The sequence below is a fragment of the Microchirus variegatus genome (genome assembly GCF_963457635.1).
Source record: "Microchirus variegatus genome assembly, chromosome: 13".
NCBI lineage: Eukaryota > Metazoa > Chordata > Actinopteri > Pleuronectiformes > Soleidae > Microchirus > Microchirus variegatus.
In genome coordinates, this window is record NC_139814.1 from 14,552,977 (window position 1) to 14,567,960 (window position 14,984).

At 49.0% G+C, this 14,984-nt stretch overlaps 1 protein-coding gene across 1 annotated transcript; it reads left to right on the forward strand.

Annotated features, from left to right (window-relative positions):
- Positions 1–6,580: 6,580 nt before the first annotated feature.
- Positions 6,581–11,817, forward strand: ahdc1 (AT hook, DNA binding motif, containing 1; the record flags this gene model as incomplete). Its single annotated transcript, XM_083899330.1, has 3 exons — positions 6,581–7,804; positions 7,920–9,634; positions 10,071–11,817. The coding sequence occupies 3 exons, from the start codon at positions 6,581–6,583 to the stop codon at positions 11,815–11,817; spliced, it is 4,686 nt and encodes a 1,561-aa protein (XP_083755456.1).
- Positions 11,818–14,984: the final 3,167 nt, after the last annotated feature.

Genomic DNA, 14,984 nt, shown 5'->3' on the forward strand with positions numbered 1-14,984 from the left:
GGACGAAAAAGATTCGCTCCCTTCCAGGAGAGAAAGAGATTGTGTATGTGAACGTGTGTCCTCCCCATGTGTGTGTGTGTATGTGTGTGTGTGTGAGAGAGAGTGAGAACACACACTTCCTGAGACAGAGAGAGAGAGAGGCAGAGATGAGCAAAGTAAAGAGCAAGTGAGAGAGTGAAAGCAGAAGGCTGTGGAGGGGGAGGAGAGAGAAAGAGATAAGAGAGAAAGACAGAGAGTAGTCGGGGAGAAGGGAGAAGATGGATGAATGCACTGCGCATTGAGTGTGTGTGCCCGTGTGTGTGCTTGTGTGTGTGTGTGCGTGTGTGTGTGTGTGTGTAGTGGGGTGGGGGGATAGGGAGATGCAGGTAGATGGTGAGGAACTGAAGGGTTTCTTATCCTCCCAGCAAAAGTCATAATTTCTAAGAGTGTGTGCAGATGTGTGTGTGTCTGTCTGTGTGTGTGTGTGTGTGTGTGTGTGTGTGTATCTGTGCGTGTGTGTGTGTGTGCACACCTGCTTGTGTTTGTGTCTGAGTGTGTGTCACTTCATCCAGGCTTGAGGCCAAGAACTGGGAAGGTACAGTGGTAGTGTCAGTGTGTAATGTGAGTAGCATACGTGTGTGTGTGTGTGTGTGTGTGTGTGTGTGTGTGTGTGTGTGTGTGTGTGTGTGTGTGTGTGTGTGTGTGTGTGTGTGTGTGTGTGTGTGTGTGTGTGTGTGTGTGTTTGGAGAGGTGTGTATGTTGAGGCTGAGGCTGATGAGCTGTCACTACCTACAGTTGGAATGTTCACAAGGCAGCCATTGTTGTTCAAACAGCCAGCAGCCTTCTCCTTGGCAACGGGTGCAGCAGCAGCAGCAGCAGCAGCAGCAGCGTCTCCCACAGCAACTGTGGAACAGGAGTGGAGAGAGGAGAAGGAAGGAAGGAAGGAGGAGTCAGGAAGTCAGGGCCGCAGCATGTGAGGCCCCTCTCCAAAACACTGGCCTCAAGGTCTGAGTGTGTGTCGGGGGCCAAGCATCTGGTTTGTGTGTCCTCTATGTGTGCGGGAGATTTGCATGTGTGTGTTTTTTGTCAGCGTGGACTACGTGGACTGTTTTTGTCCACTTGTGTGTGTGTGTGTGTGTCGTCCACACCTGAGTGAACTCTAAGTGGGAAACGCTTCTGTGTTTGCACCTCAGTGCTCGGTTCCATCTTCTACATTTTCCCCGTGTGTCCGTGAGCTGTATGTCATCTCTTTCAACTGGTGTGGCATAGTGGTCACATGACCTGATTTGAGGGGGGGGGGGTGACGACCATCAACAGTGCCAGGAAAGTGCCTGCAGGAGAACGAGAGAGAGAGGATAGAGAGTGTCAGGTTGAGTTGAAGATGAGTGTGAGCTGTGGCAGAGGAAGGCTGGGACGGGGAGTTGCATGTGTGGATAGAGAGAGAGGGAACAGTAAGTAAGGAGGAGACATGGGGGGGTGAAGGGGGTAATACAGTCCTCCTTCTTGCCTTAAAATAACTACAGCATGTAGGTTCCTCCAGAAACAACAGTCAGACAGTGAGGCAGAGGTATGAGGGTGAGAGTGGGAGTGGGTGTGGAGGGCCTGGATGTGGTCTCGTGTTTGGAGCTACTTTCTTTCAGCTCCCCTGTGTGCATTCTTGGCAGAGCCACCACTGTATCTGGTGTGTGTGCGTGTGTGTGTGAGTGTGTGTGTGTGAAGTCCACTTCTGTTAGATGTGTGTGTCTGAACGTCTGTCTGCCTTTTTGTTTGTCCACACATATGCTTCATGGGCTGGTCTCTCTTCATTTGTATGCTTTCAGTACCGAATGTGTGTGTGTGTGTGTTGAGTGTGTGTGCATGCACATGCTTGGTCTTGGCAGGAGAGACACGTTGCGCACACTGATGATGGAGATCATTAGGAATTTCCTGCAACTGGGGAGGAGGTGGTGGTGTGTTTATTTTGTTGTTTTGTTTTGAAGGTGGGAGAGTAGGATTGTGGGATGTGAGTGGGTGAAAAAGAGAAAGAGGAGAGGTTAGAGCGAAGGAGAGTGGGTGGGTTTTTCCGGGGACGAGGGGTCGCGTACGTTTACATCGCGTTTGTGTATTTGTCGGGACCGTCTTGAGTGACGTGCATGGTGCGTGAGCCAGGTGATGTTCTCCAGAGTTCACCTCTGTCTGTTCTGAAGGGCTGCTGGTGGTGATGTGTGTGTGCAGGCATGTCTGTCTGTCCCAAAAGAGCAATATGATTGCTTGTATAACATTCCTCGCCCCGTTTGGCACACTTACAACACCTCAAGCTCTAAGACAACCCAAGTCTGTTGATTGGAAGAGTTTGGATGAGCTTAAATTTTAGCTGCTACTGCCTGCTGGGCGTCCTTTTGCACCGCAGTTAAGGCAAGACCTCATAACTTCAATTTTGCCTCTTTTTTCCCCCCATTTATTTGAAATTAAAACTTTCACTACTTTGGTTCAAGTTTATATTCATTTTTTTTTGTGTTGTCAAATCCAAAATGTCATCATATCATTCTAAGATGTGCGTTTTTCTTTGTTGTCCATGATACGACTCACGTTTAATAAAGTCAATTAAAGCTAATGAGAAATTACACCACGATACAAAGCTGCGGTCAAAAAAACACAAATCATACTGTGATTATTTTAACAGATACTGTGACAGTAATACAATTCAAAATTGGTACTGGTATTGCATCTTAAAAAAGTCTTGTCATTACGATTTGAACAAACAAAATATATTTTCTCATCTGAAGAGCAATATTTTTTGATTATACCTCACCCTGAGTTTCTGCAGCACTGCAGACTTTCACCATGATGCTGTTTTGTCACAATTTTTATTTCTGATCAAATCTTTGGATTGTGATTTGGATTATTTGCGACTAATTGTGGATAAGACACGTTTTTTGCACTTTAAAATCTCATTTAAAGTGTGATGTTTCACTGACAAATGACATTTCTGATTTGAAAATCACCTGATCACGGCTAATCAATCAACCGCTCTTGTTTTGTTATTTATCGTCTTAATCGAACTCGTCATTGTCGAATTTTTGACGTTGATTTTGCGTTGGGTTTTGGACTCTGTTGAGGTTTTGCATCACGACTCTGGCGGTGTGGAGGAATGAGCCCGCTGATGGTAGCTGCGTGGTGTCACTCAGTCTCTGTGGACCCCCTGACCCACTTCCCTCCCCTCCCCACCCTCACTGCTCTCCCATACATTTCCTCCATCTCTCCCTTACTCTCTTCCTCTTATCTGTCTAAACCTCTCTGTGGAGTCTCCCCACCACCATCACCACCACCACCCCACCCACTCCTCCCTCTCCTAACTACCTCTCTCTCTGTCTCTCTCACCCCCCCCCCCCCCCATACAGCCCCCCCATGCTGTTTCAGTGCTGCTGCCTGTCTCTTAGCAACAACTGCACACCCGTTAGAGCTCAGTGAGTGCTTTTACAAACACACACAGGAAGACACACGTATACGCGCGCGCACGGGAACACACACACACGCGCGCGCACGCACTCACGCACACAGGGTCTAGTTCCTCAGTGAGGGCTGCTGCTGGCAGGCCTGTGAGTCTGCGAGCCTTTTGTGGCAGTGAGATATACACTGTGGATGGGTAAAGAGAATAGATATGCTTGTACAGCTACTATGTACAGAATCATCCCTCCTCTAAGACGATGCACAACAGGGCACGCGTCCAAAACTGGTTTTTATCGTCTCTGACTTCACACCAGCGTGCACAGACATAAAGTCTGCAGCAGGTTGTGTTGTTGTTGTTGTTTTATCCTGTAAAGTCACGGCAACAAGACCAAAAAAGTGGATTCAATATGTAAAAAAAAAAAAAAACAACAAAACTTTTCCCGGCACCGGTCATACGAGGGTCAACAGATCATCGATGCACACACCGTCGTCGACTGTGCTCACAGAGACAGTACTTTGCCACTGTGTGCTCCAAAGCCCCAGAGCCGTTCGCAATAAAATGCACCAAAACGCTTTTTTTCCCCCCCTACGTATGACGGTGAATATATTGGAAGGGCGGCTGATGGAGTATTTGCTTAAACAATGAATCATAGTGGGAGTGTTTGATAGGCTGGCATCTAAGCTCTGTCAGGAAGCCCCCTGCAGAGCACAGTAGAGGAATATTTGCATGTGTGTCTTTGTTTTGTGTGTGACTGTGCATGACTGTGTATGTGTGTGTGTGTGTTAGCGATATGTATGTCTTTATGTGCAAATGGATGTGTGAGTGTGTGGGAGGATTGAGCTGTGATGGCATATTTGCATGTGTCTTTGTGTGTTGGTACGCATCAAAGTGTGCGCGCGCATGTATGTCTATGTACATGTGCAGCGATTTTTAATTAAAGCATGTGTTATTCTCTCTCTCTCTCTCTCTCTCTCACACACACACATACTGGTCAGATGGAGCCTTAATTAATGAATGCTGTTAATTAGACAAGAGGAAAGTGAGAATAAGGAAAGGAGAGAGGGGAAGACGACAGCACTGGCATGGAAGCGAATGGGTGAGAGGGTTAAAGAAAGTGTGTAGGTGTGGTGTGTGTGTGAGTATGTGCGTGTGTTCATCTCCATGTTTGTCTGTCCCAGTTGTGTCATTCCTCAGAGCAGCAGAACGTTGAGGTTGCTCTGCTCCATGTGTTCAGCCCCAAACTCTGCTACAGCAAAAACTCTCCTTCTCCTCCCTCCACCACCTCCTCCTCCTCTTCTTCCTCTCACCTCTCTCAACTTTCTCTCTAGCTTGTCTCGGGGTTTGTCTGCCTCAGTCTCTTTGTGCCCACTGTCCCTACCTTGCACCACATCTTTCACCTACCTGAACTTCATCTTTCTCCTGGCATTTCTCATGCTTTATCGCTCTCCCTCACTCAATAATTTCAGTGTCCTCCTCCCTCTCTCCACTCCACTTTTTTCGCCTCTCTTTCCCTCTGTCCTTCTCCCACCCTACTAATCAGAGCCATATGTTGGAAAAGGAGTACGAGAGATCTGACGATGGACAGGATTGCGTTGTGTGTGTGTGGAGAGTTTGGAGCAGCGCTGGAGCATATGCGTGCAACAGTGGCACGCACGCTCGTGGTGTTTGTGCGTGGATCTGTGCACGCGCGCCGTCACGTGTGTCCGACGGCACGTGTGGTCCAGATTTCACAAGATTTCTGTCTCTTCTGGCTGTCTTGTCCTTCTTCTCCTCTGCTCAGGGTTCCAATAATCCTCCAGTTACTCCTGTCTTTCTGTCACCTTCATCTCTCCATCCTCTTAACACTTCTCTATTCGCCACCTCTCTGCTTCCCCCTGGTGGCTGTGATTTATTCACACATTCTCATTCTTCTTGTGCCCTCCAAGTCAAGGGCTTTGTAATGCACTTGAATAGCTTCTGCTGAAATGTGACGTGCAGTGGGTTTGCTGTAATCGTCATGGAGACCCAAACCTGGTCCTAATGAAGCAGAACCTCATTTCTAAGGAACTGGTTAAGTTTAGGGCTACGATTTGAATTATGGTTAGGGTTAGGCATCATAATGGTTGTGGTTAAGTTTAAAGCTAATGCATTGTTTGAACTGTGCAAATGAATGGAAGTTAATTCAGTGTCCTGAGAAGAATAGTGTGTGTGTATGTGTGTGTATGTGTGTTCTCTATCATTCCTAAATATTACAGCATACATACGTCTGTTCAAAAAAATGTGGCAGAGCTCACTCGTACACACTCGTGCATCACTCATCGTGCAAAGTGTGCATGAAAATCCCAACAGAGGAGAGTAAAGTGGCTCTGGTGTATTTACAACCCGCTGCCATAAAAATGAAAAGCTTCCTACAATTAGACTTTTAGATTTCATTTGGCAAGTCATCTTCCAAAATAATTGCATCTGATGCGAGATGGTGCAGCTCTCACCAAAATACTGATTTTCGTCTGTCGAATGCGCGCTGTGACATCATGAACTAATCTCTTGTTTGTTTCGGCTCCACCCTCCTTTCTTTTTCCTTTCTCCCTCTCACTCTTCCTCCCAACACCATCAATCCTCTGTCCCTTCCTCTGTCTGTCTGTCTTTCCTTCTCTTACTCTAGCAATCATGGGCAAACAGGAGCAGAGGGGAGAGGGAGAAGTATGTGAGCTCTCCGCTGCAGTATTGATGACCCAATGATCCCCTGCAGAACAGAGCCAGTCAGGCAGACAGAGTGAGGCTCAACTCTGAATCAAAATCAGAATCAGCGCCACAACTATTTGGTAAAAGCAACCATCCGAACAGGAAATAAACGGTAAATGTAATCTAATGTTGTAATGCTGCTGTGTGGGTGGCACGGTTAATAGAGTAGAGTGCATTACAGATTAGGTGTATGGCCCATTGCCAAAAAAAAAAAGAAAAAAGTTGATGATTCCCATGCAACCGCAATTCCATCTACGCTGCAAATGTTTGATTTGTGTTTGTATCCATGTATGATGCTCTGTAATGAGACTTCATTTCCACTTCTGTCCTTAGGTCCTTGAAACGTCTCGCTAGCTGCTGGAGGAAGGCGGCTACGCAAAAGGATACACTGTTTTACACAGAGCAGAAAAGCATCCCTCCTTTTGCCTCCTCACTAAAACCACACACTGAATGAGTGGCTTGTCAGATCACCTTTGTTCAGGCCAATCTGGGGCTCCAGCGGGCTGTGGCGGGAATCAGGCAGAGGGACAAGGGTGCGTGGGGGGACTGGAGGAGCTAGAAGGGCCTGACCTCTGGCCCGGGGAGCTTGGGTTCCAGGCAGAGTTCCGGGATCCCTCCAGAGATGGACTGGCACAGGTGACGTCCGACCACTTCGCCACCTCCTCTCCCTCTCCCTCTGCCCTGGCCAACGGCCTCAACCTGCAGAGGACGCTGGGGCACGACACCTGTCGCCGGAGGCTGACAGAAACTCACACCTCTGCTGAGACGCGTACCTTTGTGGAGGCGTTAAGGAACATGCAGACACACATAGACCCAGGTGTGCAAGCACCAGCAGTGTCACACGCACACATAGATAACTGTGGACACAATGACATCAACTCTCACGCAGTATCTGTCGGGCTGGAATACCCCAGAACTCTCACACCAGAGGCCATACACACACCCTCACCTCAACCCCTGTCTTTGGCACTTGGCAATCATCCTGCCTCCATTAATCAGCTGGCAGCCCCAGTCCACACAGAAGTGAAGGGCATCTCCTCAACCTTTAGTCCCGTCCCTATTTGTCCAGACCGAACCGCGACCTCCTCCCCTCTTCCCGTGGAGTCAGAGAAAAAGTATGCACTCCGCAGCTCCGGACGTCCTCGCTTCCCCTGCCACCTGCGTAAATCCTCGCGACTCCGCCGAGGTATAGAGGACGGGGAGAAGAGAGTCGTGAAGGACAGGGCAGCAGAGGAAGAGAAAGAAGCGCTAGCGGAGAAGATCTGGAAGGTCAAAGATGAGGAGGTGGCTGTTCAAAAGAAAGAAGAGCACCCGCCTGTCAAAAACGTTCTCCCGCCGACTCCCTACCCCACAGACATTGCACTCGCTCTAACTGTTCAACCCAAACTTGCTCCTAAAGCGATACATAAACCGGGACCCAGGACTGGGCACAGACCTGGACCTAAGTCGAGGTCAAGGCCTGCACTGAAAGGCGCGGAAAGGCCTGTTCATAAAGCAGCCCCTAAAAGTGTAATGAAGCGGCGTCAGGCAGCACAGTCTCAACGTGTGACCCCACATCCACCACTTGTGAACCCATCCACCATCCCTGCATCTCTGATAACTGTGAAGGAAGAACCTGTTCCTGGGTTAGGGGTTTGTCCTCCCAATAACCAGAAATGTGGACGTTTTGTTGGTGTAAGTTCGTTTATCTTTACCTATCACAGTCGTGACTTACAATAGTGTCATATTATATTTGAGATACATGTATTGACAATTTGGAAATGCTTGTCTTACATTTGTGTCTTTACAGGTAAGACGGATTGTCGTCAAGGTGCCTCGTATACCTGTCAGTCTCAGCCGCAGACAGAAGAGCTACAAGATTTCCAATATGGAGACCGTGACGGGAACAGAGAAGGCCAGTGACGGTGGTGTGGAGGGCTCGGAGGCGGCCCGAGAGCCGACCGCACTGCTCCGCATGAAGAACAACGGGAAGAGCGTCATGGTGATGTTCCCTCCAGGAGAGCTGCCCGTTATTCTCAAACGCAGGCGGGGGCGACCACCTAAGCAGGCCGTGCCAGCAATACCGGGAGAGCCTCCAAACGCCAGCGGTGCTAGTGGTAACGGAGACCAGCCCAAAAAGCCTCGCAGGCGTCGTCGGACTAAGCTCCCTACTCCTCTTCCGTCTTATGTTAATGATACTAACGATGTGAAAACAGAATATGGGGACGTCCTGTCCAAACTGGCCTTTTTAAACCGTCAGCCGCCGACCACGGGCCGCTGCTCTCCACCTCGGTGCTGGACGCCCAGTGAGCCAGAAAGCTTTCACACACCCTCGGAAAACCCCGGAATATCCACCCTGCTCCACAGGCTCACTGGGTTCAGACGTCCGCGGGGTGGCAGAGGAGGGGGCATTGGAAGAGGTGGAGGGGGGGCAGGAGGGATCGGAGGCAGTGAGCGCAATAAGAGCACCTTCAGTGACTTCTTTGAATCTATAGGCAAAAAGCGGAAACTGAGCCCCATGTCTGAGCATGGATTACCCAGAAAAAGGGGGAAGGGTATGGGAGGGGTTGGCAGAGGAGGGGGTGCTGTAGGAACTGACCCTGGTGGAGAGAAAATAGTCAAGAGGAGACGGATGAAAAAAAATGGTGCGCTTAAAGGGGAGGGAATTTCCATGGGGCAGGACTGGCCCAACGGGGCAGGTGGATGGGGGGAGGATGGGGGGATGGATAAGGAGAAAGGTTTGGGTGGCTTTCAGCTCTGTGGCTCTCCAAGGGGGGGCTTTTCCTCCTGTGAGGTTGGGAGGGGGGGCAACTACAGCAGTCAAGGAGGAGGCAGAGGAGCTGGGCCTGCAGGGGAGGATTCACAGAGCCTTTTTGCCGGATATTTCCGGTCTCTGCTTGACTCTGATGACTCGTCAGACCTGATGGACATGTCGCAGTCAGAAGCCCGCAAAGCTTTATCCTCCACTGGTTATGAGCCATCCAGCCCGGCTACCGCTCACAGCTGGGCACCTGCATTCTCCAAGTGGTGCTCCAAGGGTGCGAATTCTGTCGTGGAGGGTTCAGGACAAACGCACTGCTCCTCAGCCAGGCCTCTATACAGCTATAATAGCTTAGCCCAAACATCGCCCACCACTTGTGCTTACCCTAAATCCACTCCTCCATCTCTCTCACACTCCCCTGGCTCCCCCCATCCTGCTTCTTATGGTCACTACTCCTCTGGCTACTCCTCCTCTTCTCCTGCAGTGTCACAGAGGTCCTCAGACTGCAGCTTTGCATATGGGTCCGGGCACAGCAGTGGGAAGGGAAACCCTGTTGGTCAGGCTGGTTATTCGAGCTACCAGGCAGCCAAGCGGGGGTTTTGTGGATATCCTGCAACAGGTCATTCCTCCATGGTGCGTGGGGAGACGGCAGGACCCACATCACCTGGAGGAGGGTACATGACTATGGCCAGAGGAAGCCCGTTCAGCTCCTCCCCGTCTCCAGAAGGATACAAACAGTTCAACGCCAATCAGTGGAGCTACAGGTAAATGACTTGTGGCAGCGTGTGATTATTAAAAAAATGACTCGAGTAGCTTTCTCTCGCAAAATCTGACTCGTTGTTTGTCATGAATACATTATTAAATGTTTTTCTTCTATTAAAGAGACGTTCCAACTAATATATGGCAGCATCAAAGTGATGTGATTTGCTCAAAATGTAATATTTCATTACAACATGTCATTTTAAATTCTAAGATGTCCACTGTGTGCTAATTAACAGTCGATACCTGACATCAGTTAACCCAGTGTAATACAGCATAGTAATACATAAACAGAACACATATTTTTAGGTTTATCCTTTTCTTATTCATGTCTGGTGGAAGTGCAACAAGGCTCAGTGAAACATGAACTGTTTTTCAAGTGCAATTATGTTGCTTAATGATGTTTGTGTGTTTTATAATTTGTGTTGCTGTTTTTCTTAGACATGGATATGGCGGCTGGCCAACAGACGGCTTTGGGCCTCAGTACCATGGCTACAGTGAATATGGCTCCAATGAGTCCAAAGACATCTTGGATATCTCCAACTACACACCCCAGAAGACCAAGCGACAACCGTTTCCTGAAAGTCTGTCTGAGTCCTCTAACGACTCTTCACATCTTAGCTCTGCCGCCACAGGCCCGGTTGCTACAGGTGGCGCATACAAACAGACCGAGGCTGCTCCTGTCAGTGGAGACGGGGGTCAGTCGAGTCTGTCCAGCCTGGAGAAGTTGATGATGGATTGGCATGAGAGTGCTTCAGGGCCCTCGTACAACTGGAGCCAGAGCGTCCTCTTCCAGGGTGGAGGAAACAACAAACCTGGCCGTGGACGCAGGAAACGGAACGAACCACAATCGGAAAAGGAGGTGGTCGCTGCTTTACTCTCCGATTCCCAATCCAGTCCCTCACCAACACCGGTTCCAGGACCTAAGCGAGGAGGTGGCAGTGGACGGGGCAGAGGGTCTAGAGGAGGTAGAGGGGGGTTGTCTCCATGTCAGAGAGAGCGGCCATCGGGGGCTAAAGGCAGGGGCAAGGCTGCCTCTACATCCGGAGCTGGGGGAGTTTTGTCTGCTGGAGGTCCAGAAGGGTCTGGGCTTTTCCAGGAGGTTCTGGACTATTACAGCGGTGACAGTAGCAGCCTCTCTCCCCTGGCCACTCCCAATCCTGCACCAGCCTCCAGCTACCTCCAGGACCCCTGTGAGTACCCCTCCCCTTATTCAGCCCACCCCTCCACACCATCCTCTGAGGAACGATATCCCGCTTTATACCCAGGAGAGTCCTCCTCTTCTCTGTCGCCCAGTGTCTCATCTCCCCCTTACCCTCCCAAGCCCACCCCTCCACCACCCCAGTCCTACCACCCAGTCCCTTCCAGGACCTTCTCCCCCTCCTGCTCTCCCTCACCACGGGTAACACCCCACTGCAGCACTGCACTGAGCCCCTCGAATCGCCCCGCTCCTAAAGACCCACAGTTCTCTCAGTACGACTCCCCGAGCTACTGCAGCTCCCCCTACTGGTACGGACAGACATCGCACAGCGGGAGCCCCAGCCCGCATTCACACAACACACACTCAAACACAGCCATGCACACGCACAGCAACCCGCACTCCAGTCCACATGGAAACTCACACGGCAATCCACTCACTGGCCCCAATGCAAACGCACACTCGCAAATAATCCAGACCCCCCACGACACGCACCATCACAACGCGCAGCCGCACGCCAACCTGAGCGCACACGCCAACGCCCATTCCAACTCGCACCTCCAGAGCAACCCACTCACGCACACAAGCGCTCACAGCAACAGTCAGCCGCACCACAACACGCACGCCAACGCCAACACTCGCCTCCCGTCCCATACACACTCAAACCCCAGCCCCGGCCTCCTCTCGCACTCCGCGCCCGCGCTCTACGAGGAGCGCAGCCCTCCCTCCGCCATGAGCAGCCACAAGCGGGATCTGACCCCCCACCCTATGAGCACAGGCCATCGCCAAGGTCTCCTTCCTCTCTCCTACTCCAAACCTCCCCTGGACTCCTCGCCCCATCAGGAGGACACTAGTGGCTTCTCCCTGTCCCAGCAGTCCTACCAGGGCATGGGACACCGTTACCCCTCCCAGGTGGCTCAGGGAGGCGGGGTGCTGTGTCAGCTCCTGGACCCAACCAATGATGACAGCTTCAACGTCACCAGCCTGTAACAGCAGGTGAGTTTATTAGTTTGATTCATTAGAATTAAAAAAAAGCATTTGAAAGTGCTTTAAGCAGTTCAATGCTTAAAGGTGCATTATGTCATAAATCTAAAGCGACTGGCCATACAATCCTCCTAATATGTCACAGAGACTCAGGAATAATGTTCATATAACAAACTACACTCACCAACAACAACAGTACAGCCAAAATATTTGCATTAAAAGAAATATTTTGCAGACTTATGTTTTGAAATCATGTTTTGGCATGTGGCGCCACCTACCGCCATCTACCATCATTGCAGTCAGTAGAGTCTCAGCTGTCGAGCAACCACGGGTTGCCAGTTACGTCAGAAATTAAAAACCTAAAAGACCTCTGTATTTTGAATTTGAATGTAGTAACAGTTTTTGGCCACATTCTTACATATGGCACCTTTAATATCAGTAAATGAAAGATGAAATAACACAGGGGGAAGTTTTGTAACGATCATTTATATTTAGAAAGGCCAGGGTTAAAAGGACAAGTTCAGGTTTTTTAAAAAGTGTGCGGTGCTGAGTCACTGTCAGCACTCACATGGCTGTAAGCAGGGACACAGCTGATTTGAGACACTCAACAAAAGGATCACCAAATAAAATCCATGCCAGATTAGGTCTGTGATGTTTTTATGTTTTTCGCTGTTAGACAGATTTTTCCAGCTGGAAACAGCTCACTCTTCTGCACCAAAGTCAATACTGCTATGTTGTTTTGTTAAGCTTGAGTCACCAAAGGTAAATCTGGAAAACACAGACGTTATAAATGAACACTTACTGGGTCGATGACTCTGATGTGAAATGACTGATTTTCCTCCATTGACTTTGGACTTTGAGTGCGAGCAGTCAGCAAACTGTTTTTGGCTGGAAAAGACTGTCGAACAGCGAGGATAAGAAGCAACATATTCCTTTAAAGATATCATGGATTTAAGAGGGCATAGATTTTTATTAGGTAAGCCTTTTTTAAGTGGCTAAATCTGTTTTCTTCTTGTCCTCGTCCCAGCATGTTATGCAACACCGTGTCGATACGTCGGACAACTGCGTTCCAGAAAAAGACTGGACTTCATATTTGCATATTGCTGCTCATATGTAAAAATGTGACGGGGCGATTAAATACTGTAAAAGTTTTATATCTGTGCTTCTTCTGTGCCTCTATTTCTCTTTTTTCTTCATCTGTTTCTCTCTCCTTCTTTTGTCTTCCAGGTTCATTCAGTCCAAGCTTTTACAGATTTGCAAACATTTTTCTTTTTTTTTTCTTTCTTTTTTTTTTTGACTTCTTTATTAGAGACTGTGAAATGAAGGGTGAGAATTTAGCTGCCAGCTTTGGACAGTAGAGCTTTAATTCTCCAGCAATGACAATCAAAATCAGCCACAACTTAAAAACACCCAAGCATGTACACACACAAACACACACACACACAAATACAGACACGCATGTGCAGATCAATTCACTACCTAAACATGAACACATAAAAATCATGTGTGCACTCACTCACTCTCTATGCTGGAATGAGGGAATGGCCAAGAGGAGCTGACAGATGAAAACCAGACGCTGATGGACACAGACAAACCTATTTTCTCATGCTGTTGTGGTACGTAGAGGACTCTGTTTCCCAGAAGACTGTATCTTGCCAAATCTTTCTGTTCTGTGCATCTGCAGTGTGGACAAACTGGGATCACACTGCTCTATCTCTTTCTCTCTCTCTCTCTCTTTCCGTTTCTTTCCTCTGCCCCCCCCCCATCTCCCCTTCTTTTGCTCGGCAACCAGCAACCGTGTTCTGCACTTAACTCACCAAACACTGCATATCTGTCTTGTGCTCTAATCTGAACCACATCTGAGCCCAACTTTTTTGACTACCATGAGCCTTGCAAATGTCCTGCTCTGTGCACTCCTTGTGTTTGTGTCCCATAAGAGAAAAAGTGGACTAATACAGCTCCTGCTCTTGAAACACCAGCATCTGTACATACGACTCCAGCTCCACGCCATGGGCCCCCTCGTCACTCTGAAGGTCCATCATCAACGTGCCCTCCTCAGCATTCTGTCATGGTGTCTCTGCTCTGCGTTGGGGTTGGGGGGGGGGGGGGGTTGGGTTTTTGGTGTGGGGTGTTATTGGTTAGGGGCGGGTGGGGTGGGGGGGCTGCAGCATGGAGACTCGGCATCATGTGTTTTGCTGTTTTAACTACAAGGGGAAAAAAAGACATCATCATACGAAATGGCCCCAAAGAGACTTTTTGTTTTCTGTGTGCAAATGTGAGATCGGGGGAGGTTGTGTGTGTTGCGTGACTGCAGTAATGCATGTATTTGTGTGTAAGTGTGCATATGTGTGTGTGTGCGTGCGTGAGAGAGAGTGTGCGTGTGTGTGTGAGAGTGCCAATGGGGTCAAAAGAAGTGGAGCTCCCCTGACACCAACGTCTTGACGGGGCCTCATTCTTTCTTTCACTCTCTCCCTTCTTTTTTCTGTGGTCTTGTGTTGTTTGGTGGTTTTTGTGATGAAAAAAAAAATTGTATATCTGTCTGTTACATATCATGTATGTATCTGAGGTGCAAAATATTTAAATACACATTCTGTTCTTGCCATTGGTAAGCCTGTCTGTAGCATACTGCTTCTTTAAGGGATTAAGGTGTGTGTGTGTGTGTGTGTGTGTGGGGGGGTGTTGTGTGTGTGTGTGTGTGTGTGTGTTTTAGAGCCTCCCTGAGTATTGGGCTTTGCCCAGGCTGTCTGGGACTGTGAGCAAGTGAGTTCAGTCAAGGACACAATTCGACAGGGAATGAAAGGGAGGGGAGGGGAGGAGAGGAATGGATGGTGGGGGGAGAGGGAGAGAGAGAGAGAGAGAGCAGGGGAGGATGTGTTGGAGGAGAAAGAAAGAAACCAGACTCAGGAAATCAGAAAAGAGTGTCAGAGAGGTTTTAAAGCCACTGAAACAAAATGCACAAAAATGCAGTGTTGCAAGATTCTTCATCCAAATAAGGAAATGTACTGAAGCTATGCAGGGTAAAGGCTGGCGGTACCAGAAAGGGTTCTTAGCATGTGTCTTCATTTGGGATCTTGCAGTATTACAGCAAACTATACAACGTGTGTGTGTGTGTGTGTGTGTGTGTGTGTGTGTGTGTGTGTGTGTGTGTGTGTGTGTGTGTGTGTGTGTGTGTG